Here is a 10538-nt window from a genome sequence, read left to right on the forward strand (position 1 = left end):
CCAGGGTGCGGTCTGTCCAGGGGCGGGGGGATGGGGCACCAAGCATCCGGGTTTCAGGGACCCACCGCCGACACATTACCCGACCTGCCCCACCTCTCCAGGACAGCCCTCCTCCACCCGGGAGGCTGCTCTCCTGGGGGGGTGGGGGCACTTGGGGGATGCATGAGGACAGGGCAGCCCAGTGGCAGTGTTCTGACATCTGGACTCCGCGCCCAAAGCAATGGTGACACTCCCCGTGGCGGGTGCAGTGCCCGGCCGCCACCACTGGGCTCACACACACCGCATCTGACATTGTCTTTAATGGGCAGCTCCGGCCACTGGGATGGAGGAGGGCGTAGGGGCAGGGGAGCTGGCCCCTCACTGCCGCCCTGGGCACCCCCATGGGGCGGGCGGCCCGCGGCTCAGGGCTGTGGGGACAGCCTCCCTCTGCTCTTGCCCCTCTTGGCCTTGCGGCTCCAGCCAAGGAAGGGCCTGGGGCTGGCTCGCGCAGGAGCTGGCGTCCCCCCCCCACACTCCTTCTGGCTCCGCAGAAGCCCCCCCAGGGCTGGCCGGTGGTGCCCCTGCAGTCAAGACAGAAAGGATTAAGTGAGCACCCCTGCCCGCCTGCCTGTGGCCAGCCCGGGGAGTGTGACCGGGGAGACGGCTGGTGGCTGTCCGGAAGAGCTGGGGTCGTGAGGGTGACAGTGCAGCAGCGCCCCCGCCGTGGGCCACGCTGGGCTGGGTGAAGGCAGCTCCAGCAGCGGAAGCGTGGGCACACCGAGCCGCAGAGGGCAGGGAACGGCGCCGGGTGGAGGCCAGAGCACAGGTGGTGCTGCCCACAAAGCCACCCAGTGAGGGTCACCCGCATGCAGCCTCCTCTTCCCAGGGCCCTCCTGGCATCTGGGGATGTTGGGGCCCAGGGGAGGACCCTCCTGGGCTCACCGTGCCAGGTGGCTCTGCCCGGGGCAGCAGCGTCACCACCTGCAGGCTCACACCCTCGTCGCCCACACCCTTCAGCTGTGCCACCACCTCGGCGTGCTTCCACCACTTGCACGGCTGCCCATTCAAGGACACGATATAGTCGCCCTCCTGCAGGCCGGCTGCCTGCGGGGAGACGGGGGTCTGGGAGTGGGCACCCGCCACCTCCGGCCACAGTCCCATCTGCCCGCTCCAGGCCGGGGGCCTCGGCTCTGGGGGTGGGGCGGGGGCCTTACCGCGGCTGGACCCCCCGGGATGACAGCGGCAATGAGGACGGGCGCGTCTCCTCGCAGCGTGAGGCCAAAGCCAGCCTCTCCCCGGGTCATGTGGACAGGTCCCACCAGCCGCCAGCAGTTCTTGGCTGAAAACACGGACAGGGGCCCCTGGGGGTAGGCGACGGGGCATCAGCGGCCTGGCCGGGCCCCACAGCACCTGCCACCCCATCTCTACGTCTTGGGTCAGAAATCAGGTGCGGCAAAGGGCGGGGGCAGGCTCGGCCACCACCAGGCCCAGGGTCCTCCCCCAGGGCAGGGCCACCTGCCTGAGCCCCTGCTGAAGGGGAGGGGTGGCCCGGGCAGGGGACGCTCACCAGCCGGTGGAAGATGTCGGTCACCTTCACGCTGGAGAAGCTGGGCGCCCTGATCTCTGGCTTCTGCTGTGTTTTGGCTGAAATGACAAAGGTAAGGCGAGGTCAGGGCTAAGCCCGAACTCGCGGACCCTCAGGCTCCTGGGCCACAGCCAGGATTCGGGTCAGCCGGAGCCGAGCAGGTGTCCTGAGGAGCCTCCTGGGCCCGCGGCTCCCCCTCTGGCCGTCCCGCCGGCTCCCGTGGAGCAGGTGCCGCCGCCCCACGCAGGTCTGCCTCCCGGGCCGCAGCTTGCAGCCTCCCCGGGCCAGGAACCGGCGGCGGGGATGGCGAGGCCCCCCAGGAGCGAGGGAGCGTGCCCACGTGGGCTCCCCGCCAGGGCTCAGCCCCCCGCCGCCGTCCCGACGGGCCGGGCTGCTCACGCTGGATGTCAGGAGCTTCGCTGGTCTCCAAGAAGTCGTCCTCGCGGTCGAGCTCCGAGTACTTGGCCAGCGAGCAGCGCAGCGCCCGGGCCAGCACGGCCTGCAGCAGGTCCACTCTGCGCAGGGCCCGGCACACGGCGTGCAGCCGCAGCGCCTCCTCCTGGCCCAGGATGGCCCGCTTCAGGTGCGCCTTGCCTGCGGGGACGCAGCCGGCCCGTGCCCGTGGGCGCCGCGGCCAGAGGGCAGGTGAGGGGTCTGGGTCCATCCCGAGGGCCCGCCGGCCGCTCCGGGACGCGCTGCCCCCCGCGAGCACCCGCACACGCCTGGCCTTCCCGCCCCGCCTGGGCCACGCAGGGGACGTCCCGAAGGTGAGCTGGCGACTGTTCCCGCCGGTGCTGGGACACCAGGCATGCCCGTGACAGGCGACTCGTGAAGGCTGGGTCACTCAGTCCCCTCCGCACCCCCCTCACCGAGCTTCCTGCGCTCCTCTGGCTCCTCAGGCCATGCGGAGCCCCAGGGCTGGGACGTGGCTGGGGGCCCGCGGAGGGGCTGCTGGAGCGCCGGGAACCCCGCCTGGGCCGCTGCGGGGGTCAGAGACGGAGAGGGCCGTGAGCCCGCGCACTGGGGCCTGTGCGGCACACAGATGCGGGGCCTGGGCACTCACGGGGGCTGTCGCAGAGGGCCACGGCCGCGTGGTAGTGGGCCAGGGCGCGGAAGTGCTCGGCCTTGACATGCACCAGGGCAGTCCAGGGGAAGGGCACGTAGTCTCGGACAGGAGGCTGGGCCATGGTCTGGTGCACCAGCCTGTACTCAGCTGCCACCTGCCGGCACGTCGTGTGACACTGGGGTTTCCTCTCGGGCTCCGGGAGGAGCCCAGCAGGCTCAGCCCCTGCCCCTCGCCACCCTGGGGCCTGGCCCTTACCTGCCCTGCAGCCCGAGCTGAGCCAAGCTCAGGGATCTGGCCCAGTTTCCATTCTGTTCGGTGCTGCCCCAGGGGCAAGGATTCAGGGCACTGGGGTCCTGCCTAGCCCCAGAGACCAGGCCAACAGGAGACATAGCCATGGCACCCCACACCCCTGCAGGGACCCTCGGTCCAGGCCCTCCTGCTCGTGCAGCCACCACACTTGGCCAGGTCCCTGTGGGACGAGGGCTCCCTGTCCTCACCTGGGCAGCCTCCTGGGCCAGGCGGAGATGGGCCACACCATCCTGGGGGGTCGCAGGGGGCGGCAGCAACAGGCCCTCAAAGACGCACTCCTGGGCCTGGGCCGTCATGAGTTGCTCCAGCATGGAGAGTGAGGCGGGGCTCATGTCCGGGCTGGGCGCTCGGGAGAAGTTCTCCCGCAGGAGACTGAAGGCCCCTGCGGAGGGGCGCTCACAGCAGGCGGCCAGGGCTGCCGGTGCCCCCACTAGGCCTGCATCCCCCAGGAAGGGGCTGTGTGTGCGCCTGACCCCCTGCACTGGGGGCCACCCCCGCCAGCTCTGGTCGGGGGAAGGGGCTCTTCTACTTGCAGATGCACGCCCCCCCCAACTGCGGCTGTGGGGTCCGGGGTCTGGGCTGTCCTCACCAGCAGCCCTCTGAAAGGCCTCGATGGCGCGCCTGGTGCCCTCAGGGCAGGAGCGGTCCTGGCGAGCCCCAATCTGGGTGTGGAGAGCCCCAATGTTGAAAAGCACGCTGCCCTTCTCGAAGGCAAGGGCCCGCTGCTGGGCCGGGACCCCCGTGAGCGAGTCGTACCTGTGGGTGGGGCAGGTTGGCTGAGCCGAGAGTCTCAGAAGGGTCTCGGGGCAGTCGGTGGTGGTGGTGGGGACCCCCCCATACTCCCATCCTACCAATGGAAGAGCAGCCCGAGGCTCCCGGCAGGGGCAATGAAGCGCGCGTCCAGGAAGCAGAGCTGGTTGTAGTAGGCCATGAGCAGCTCCAGGCCCGCCTCGCTACGGCTGGGCGTCCGAATGGCCTGCGGGGTAGGCAGCAGCTGGCCCCAGCACCCGGGCCCAGCCCAGGGCACCCACACCACCCAGCGAAGTCCCTCAAATGTCACAGCCCCGTGGGAGCACTCCAGGGTCCGGGGGAGGGGGAGCACAAGGTCACACTGAGGCACACCTGTCTTCTCTGGGGCTGCTGGGGCCCCACCCTGGGGATGGAGAACACAAGGGAGAGGCCCGGGCAGGGTCCCCAGGAAGAGACAGCCACAGGGCAGCCGTTCCTAAAGGGCCAGCAGCGTGTGGTGAGGACAGGACCTCCCTGGTAGGCAAGGAGCCGTCTGTGTGCCCCGGGTGTGCACCTGTCTCTGCGCTGTCCCCAGAGCTGCCCCAGCCAGGGACCCCTGCACTGTGTGTGAATGCCTATGCCGAGCTCCTCTTCCTGAACTTCAGTTTCCCTCGTGAGCTGGGAGTAACTGGTCTCCCCGGAGGGGAGAGTACCGGAGGGGGAGGGGAGTATGGGGGGGAGGAGGGATGGAGAGAGGGGAGTGGAGGGAAGGGGAGGGAAGGGGGAGGAGGGAGGAGGGAAGGGGGAGGAGGAAGAATGGAGGGGAGGGGAGGGGAGGGGAGGGGAGGGGAGGGGAGGGGAGGGGAGGAGGGGAGAGCCCAGGCACCTGCCGCAGGTCTTCCAGCTCCCTGATCTCAGCCTCGTAGGAGGCACCGTCCTCTCCGAAGTGCCCAGAGATCAGCTCCTGGGAGGGGAGGGGCAGGTGCTGGCCTCTGGTCACCCAGCGCAAGGCGGGCAGTCAGCAGCGGAAGGAAACCCCGGGCCCTGGGGCAGGGTGTGTAGGGCCGTGGGTCCCCTCCCTGGCCCTGGGGCTCCTGCCCCGCAGACACAGGGTGCAGAGGCGCAGTCCCTTATGTCCCCGAGGCCGTGCGATCTGCCGGGGCTCCCAGTCTGGCCAGCGCCCGCTCTGACTGCAGGCCCGGCCCCCAGGCACCGGGCTCTCGGCGACAGAGGGATGACCTGCGCTGCCCAGCCCACCGGGGTGCTCCTCTCCAAAGCCCAGCCAACCGGAACCCCCCCAGCTTGGGCAGCCGGGTGGCCCCGGGCCACTCTTCCTCCCTCTGGCTGGACGGGGAAGCCTCCCGGACCCCTCAGACGCCAGGGCGGCCCATGTGGCTCTCGGCCGCAGCCCCGTCCGCCGGCCCCAGGGCCCCAGTCAGCGCTTACCCTCAGGGCCGCGGACCAGTCCAGCTCCTTGGTCTCCTTCAGCCCCAGGGGGATCATCGGGACGGCGATACCTTGGCTGCAGCCAGAGGAGCAGAGCCGTGGGGCGCTCACGAAGGCTGGACACCCCCCCCCCCCCGCCCTGACCCGGGCCACGCGGTCCCGCGCACCTCCCGGGCCCGTCAGCCTCCACGCTGCCGTTGAGCTCCTCCAGCTCCTCCTTCAGCAGCTGCAGGCTGGAGTTGACGTAGCTCAGCTCCAGGACCACCGTCTCCCTGACCCGGGCGTTGCTGGTGGCCCTGCGGGAGGCACGGGGTGGGGCTCTGCAGGGGGACCGCGTGCCCCGGGCCTCCCCACCCCGTGCTCTCAGCCCCAGCGCCCCCCCCCCCCGCCCCCGTGACCTCCCTCTTCTCCTGAGTCCCCCTGCAGTTCAGGGGACTCCCGTGCACACGTACACATGGCGCCTCTGGCCCGGGCACATCAGCTCACACCCAGGCCGCCCAGGGCACAGGCTCTCGCCTCCCACCACCTCTCCCCCGGAGGCGGGCCCGGGTGCACCCTCCACAGCGACACAAAACCAACCTTCCTGGAAGGCTGGGGTCAGACCCTCTCTGTGCCTACATCGGAGCACCTGACAGAAGGGGCGGGGAGTCCCCGGAAGGCCAGGCTGACAGCAGGGACGGGCTGCCAGGGTAGCGAAGGGTTGGAGGGCCCCTTGCACCCAGCAGACCCCAGAACCTGTCGGCCGGCCCTGCACACACCGGCTGTGGCTCTACAGGTTGGATCACGTCCCTGGGCCATCGCCCATAGAGTGGGCTCCTGGAGACATGGGTGAAGCAGACGTGCAGCTCACTGTTCCAAGGGGGACGCACCCCTTCGGCCTGGAGGACACTTTCCCGGGGCCACAATCTTGGGGCACATGTCACAGCTCAGCCTAAACAGTGCCTCTGCCGAGAAACCCCTGCTGTCTCCACGCACAAATCAGGGGCTCCCACACCACACCCCAGCTCCCTCCAGCCCCACGTGGCACTTGGCTGACCCTGGGCTGACCCTCGCCAGTGAGGCCCACCAAGGCAGGAGCCCAGGTGGTCTGTGAGGGTTTCAGTTGTGCGATATGGCTGCCCCAGACTCCAGGGGGAGGCCCAGCCTCGCCTCCTGAGCCTGCAGCGGCCACAGTCACCTGCTCACGTGTCCATCTCCCAAACCAGACCACAGGAGCGGGCACCCAGCTGGGTCACTGCCTTGTGTTCAGCACAGGCTGGTTTGCAGAGGGCCTCAGGGAGCAGCGCCGCCACCCTCCTGAGGGATGGGGATGGCCGCCGGCACTCACCTGTAGAGGTTCTCGGCACCTGTTCGCATCCGTAGCTCCTTGGTGATCTGCTGGTGGACCCGAGCCCTGCGGCTCTGCAGGCGGCTGGGCGCTGTCTGGGCCAGGGGGTCACAGCCCTGTGGAGAGGCTGCAGGTCACAGGGGCCAGGCCAGGCCTCTGCCAGCAGCTCCCAAGGGCCAGAGGACTCTTGCAGGCAGGGAAGGGGGAGGTCACCACAGGTGAGTGTGAGCCAGCTCCACGGACGGCAGCAGGCAGGCCTGGCGGAGGTGCATGAGCGCAGAATCTGGGCACAGTGCGTGATGCCAGAAAGGAGGGGCGTCGGGGCAGTCAGGCCAGGAAGGACAGAGTGGGGGGGACAGGGCTGGGACCGGGGCCCCAAGAAGCAGCTGGGCCTGTACTGTGGGGCCAGCACCAGTGTGACGGGGCTCTGGCAGGGAGCCCCTGGCAGGAAGTGGCCAATTGCTCACCACACAGCCTTCTGCACTTCTTTTTTTAAAGATTTATTTATTGGGGCACCTGGTGGCTCAGTCAGTCAAGCGTCTGCCTTCAGCTCAGGTCATGATCCCAGGGTCCTGGGATTGAGTCCCATGCCAGGCTCCCTGCTCAGTGGGGAGTCTGCTTTTCCCTCTGCCCCTCCCCCTGCTTGTGTGCACACGCATGTGTGCTCTCTCTCTCTCAGATAATTTTTTTTTAATATTTTATTTATCTACTCATGAGAGACACAGGCAGAGGGAGATGCAGGCTGCATGCAGGGGGCCCGACGTGGGACTTGATCCCAGATCTCCAGGATCATGCCCTGGGCTGAAGGTGGTGCTAAACCACAGAGCCACCCAGACTGCCCTCTCTCCGATAATTAAAATCTTAAAAAAAAAACTATTAATTTTAGAGAGAGGTAGGTAGTGTGCTCGCACACACACGGTGGGGTAAGGGGCCAAGGGAGAGAATCTCAAGCTGACTCCTCTCTGACCATGGAACCCCATGTGGGGCTTGATCTCATAACTCTGTGACTGGAGAATGGGGGGGGGGGCAGAGAAGGTCAGGGGCTTCCGTAAGACCCAGGATGGGGAGTTGGAGCAGCTCTCAGGGCCCAGGCCACCACGCCTCCTCCGGGCCAGTTAGGAACCTTCTGTTTGGGACAGTCACCAGCCCTGGAGCTCAGAAGAACTTCTCAGGATGCACCTTCCCTGAGCTAAGTCCCCAAAGATGGTCACATGGCCCCTGAACACAGTGGGGATGAAGACGGTGCCTGCCAGGACCCTGCCCTGATGCAGCGACAGCCTCCCTGGTGTCTACCATCTTCCACATGCTGCAGGAAATGGGGCCTATTTTCCTTGGTGTGCACCCCCCAATCAGGCACAGGGCAGTTTCAGACGCTTTGGGGGCTATATCTTGTTCTACTCCCTCGAAGAGGGCATCCTAAAGAAAGCCTCCCACCCTCCCACGCTGAAGGCTCCTGGCACATGGCCACCTTGGATTATGCTCAACGTCTCGCCCCCACTCCAACGTTCTCAAGAGAGTTCACCAAGGAAGCCCTCTCAGGCTGTCTCCCCTCCAGGAGGCCTGAGACCCTGGGGGGAGGGGTGCAGGCCAGAGCCAAAGCTCCATCCTTCCCCTTCTGAAGGTGCGACCCCAAAGCTGCAGCAGGTTCTAGAGGTTCGGGGCCAGCAGCCATGTCCATCTGCCCAGGGAGGGGGTGGTCCATGGGCAGAGGCCATCAGCTCAGGAGGGCTGTCTTCATCAACACCGTTCACCTGGTCTCAGATGTCGAGTGCTCCTGGAAGGGGCGGGGGGGGGGGGGGGGGGGGGGGGGGGACCTGCAGCCTGGGAGCCAGAAGCTACTCTGAGCCCTGTAGCGCCCTGCATGGGCCTGGTAGGGACACTCTTGTGGCCTCTTGTGGGGCCTCTTGTGGCCCCCAGGGAACGCCTAGGCTCCAGGCCCCAGACAGGCAGCCGCCTCCCTCAGCACTCCCATCCCCTTGCAGAGATACCCCAGGACTCCCGGGCATGGCCCGCAGTCCTAGTCAGCGCCCCAGGATTAGGGACCTCAGACGGGGAGGAGGTGCGCGGTGAGCGAGGAAAGGACAAGCTGCCCAGCTGTGAGTCCTGCCACTTCCTGTCCCCGGGAGGCTCCCGCTGCCGGCGCGGAAAGTTTCGGTCGGGACAGAGCCAGGCGCCCGGGGCAAGGCTGAGCAGCCCCGGCGAGAGGGAGGGAGCAGCTAGGGAAGGAGGGACGGGCACGGGGAGCGGGCACGGGGAGCGGGCACGGGCCGCGGCCTCAGACCCGAGCCCAACACCTGCCGAGCGGGGCCGGGGCGTCCCCGAGCGGCGGAGAGGCGCTGAGCTCTGCTGAGCCGCACAGGCTGTGCCCCGGACGGGATGAGGGGCGCCCAGCGCAGGCAGGCGGGCGGGCCCGGCCTGTGCGCCGTGCCTCAGTTTCCCCGGAGGGCAGCCTCCGGAGCAGGGGCGGGGGGGGGGGGGAGAGGCTGCCACAAGTCTCGCAGCGCACAGACCTGAGAAGCCGCGCCCACCCCGCAGCCCCGCGCCCGCCGGCGGCAGGTGGCAGCCAAGGTGGGCTGGGGTCCCCGACCCCCCCCCCCCGGCCCCGGCCCCGCGGACGCGCCCACCTTTCGAACGCTGCCCGCCGCCTGCAGCCTCGTGCTGTCCTCGCCGGCGCCCGGGCCGCCCGGCCTCTCCTCGGGGATCATCGCCGCCCACCGCCCGGGCCGCGCCCGCCTGGAGGCCGAGGCTCGCGCAGGTCCCTCCCGGGGCTGCGCCGGGTCCCCCAGCGTCCTCCCCGCCGGGGTGGTTGGCGCGGGCCGGCTGGGGGGGCGTGGCCCCGAGCCGAGCGTGCGAACTTGCCTTTGCCCAATCGGCGGCCGCGGCGACGCCAACGAGCAGCGGCCTCAGCCAATCAGAGCGCGAGGGAGGCGGGCCCGCTCGGCCAGGCCCCGCCCGCGCGGGCGCGGAGTCCCGGGAGAATGCGGTCGCCCCTGACAACCGCCCGGCCCGTCGCCCCACGGCCCGGCGGGGCGTGGACTGCGCATGCGCCGCAGCGTCCGCTCAGCGTGCGGAAAAGTTAGAGTAAGAGGAAAAAAGACAACTCCCGAACTCAGCCGGCGCGCCCTGCCCGGGAGCGGCTTGCACCGCGCGGTTTGGCCCCGCCCCGGGAAATCACGGCGGTGTTAGAGCCGGTGCGGGTCCTTCCTCCGCTCGCTCGCAGACGCCGGCTCGGCCCTGGCCTCCGCTGTCACGGCGGCAGAACCCGCTTCCAGAACCTTCCTTCGAACCCCTCCCCGGAACCGGACCCGGCAACCTGCTTGTAGAATCGTCTTCCGCAAACACCTTCTAGAACCAGCTTGGCTCCAGGACCAGCGCGGCCTGCAGAACTGGCCTGCTTCCAGGATCAGACTGTCCAGGTCCGGAGCCTGCGCTCCCTGCAGGGTTGTCCCGGCGATGTCACTGCGTAGCTTCCCTGAGGCCCTGGGGGCCCCGGAACACACGCAGGTTCCCCGTGAGGCTCGCCCCACCTGGCACGCCTTTTGTAGGGCAGACACACCAGGGCACACGCAGTAAGGCGCGGTCATAAGGCCCTCTGACCGGGCAGCCTTTCCAACCTACCCCCCCGCCGGTCCTGGGGGCTGCGCCCGGGCTCCTCTCCCCCGCCCCCGCACGCGGCTGGGCCTCAGGCCACGGAGCTAAGCCCTGCACGCTAAGCTGCTTGGCCGGCCCTGGCCACCTGACACAACAATAGCAACAAAATAAGACAGTGACGACTAGGAGGAAAATAAAAAGTAATCACAAAATACTACCTGAGTCAGCTGTGCATTCCTTTCCATTGCCTTAATAATGTAATCAGACATCCCCCTGGCATCTTGACCCCAGGGCAATTAGAACTTGAGTCTATTAGGAGGAGGGGAGAGGTGAAGGGGGAGGAAGACAGGGCACGGTGGAGGGGAGAGATGCTGACACTTCATCCTCCTGAGCCTAAGTCAATGAGAAGCCACAATTAAGAAACAGCGCTGCAGAAGCATGTTGTTCAGAACTGGGGGACTCAGTCCCAACTCACCAACTCCAGGAGTCACAGGGGTTGTACCTGG

At 68.1% G+C, this 10538-nt stretch overlaps 1 protein-coding gene across 2 annotated transcripts; it reads right to left on the reverse strand.

Moving 5' to 3' along the window:
• Nucleotides 1–284: 284 nt before the first annotated feature.
• RHPN1 (rhophilin Rho GTPase binding protein 1) lies at nucleotides 285–10217 on the reverse strand. Of its 2 annotated transcripts, none has more exons than XM_041769705.1 (15): nucleotides 9755–10217; nucleotides 6442–6557; nucleotides 5282–5410; nucleotides 5115–5190; nucleotides 4555–4632; nucleotides 3791–3915; nucleotides 3529–3695; nucleotides 3128–3321; nucleotides 2628–2784; nucleotides 2434–2544; nucleotides 1964–2158; nucleotides 1547–1623; nucleotides 1194–1340; nucleotides 922–1083; nucleotides 285–560 (listed from the first exon to the last, which is right to left on the reverse strand). In XM_041769705.1, the coding sequence occupies exons 2-15, from the start codon at nucleotides 6468–6470 to the stop codon at nucleotides 402–404; spliced, it is 1806 nt and encodes a 601-aa protein (XP_041625639.1). In that variant the 5' UTR covers nucleotides 6471–6557; nucleotides 9755–10217; the 3' UTR covers nucleotides 285–401. The 2 variants fall into 2 exon arrangements, with proteins under 2 accessions (XP_041625639.1, XP_041625638.1); XM_041769704.1 differs by having other exon boundaries at nucleotides 9066–10217.
• Between the last annotated feature and the right edge of the window lie 321 nt (nucleotides 10218–10538).

Source organism: Vulpes lagopus, chromosome 9 (assembly GCF_018345385.1).
Source record: "Vulpes lagopus strain Blue_001 chromosome 9, ASM1834538v1, whole genome shotgun sequence".
Taxonomy (NCBI): domain Eukaryota; kingdom Metazoa; phylum Chordata; class Mammalia; order Carnivora; family Canidae; genus Vulpes; species Vulpes lagopus.

What these genes read in the sequence shown, in the direction of transcription:
- RHPN1 (XM_041769704.1), bottom strand. Translation starts at nt 9,146, where the DNA reads ATGATCCCCGAGGAGAGGCCGGGCGGCCCGGGCGCCGGCGAGGACAGC. An exon ending in GGCCTTTCAGAGGGCTGCTG is followed by an intron (nt 3,322 to 3,528) that starts GTGAGGACAGCC and finishes GCCCCTCCGCAG; the next exon opens with GGGCCTTCAGTCTCCTGCGG. An exon ending in AGAGGAGCGCAGGAAGCTCG is followed by an intron (nt 2,159 to 2,433) that starts GTGAGGGGGGTG and finishes GCGTCCCCGCAG; the next exon opens with GCAAGGCGCACCTGAAGCGG.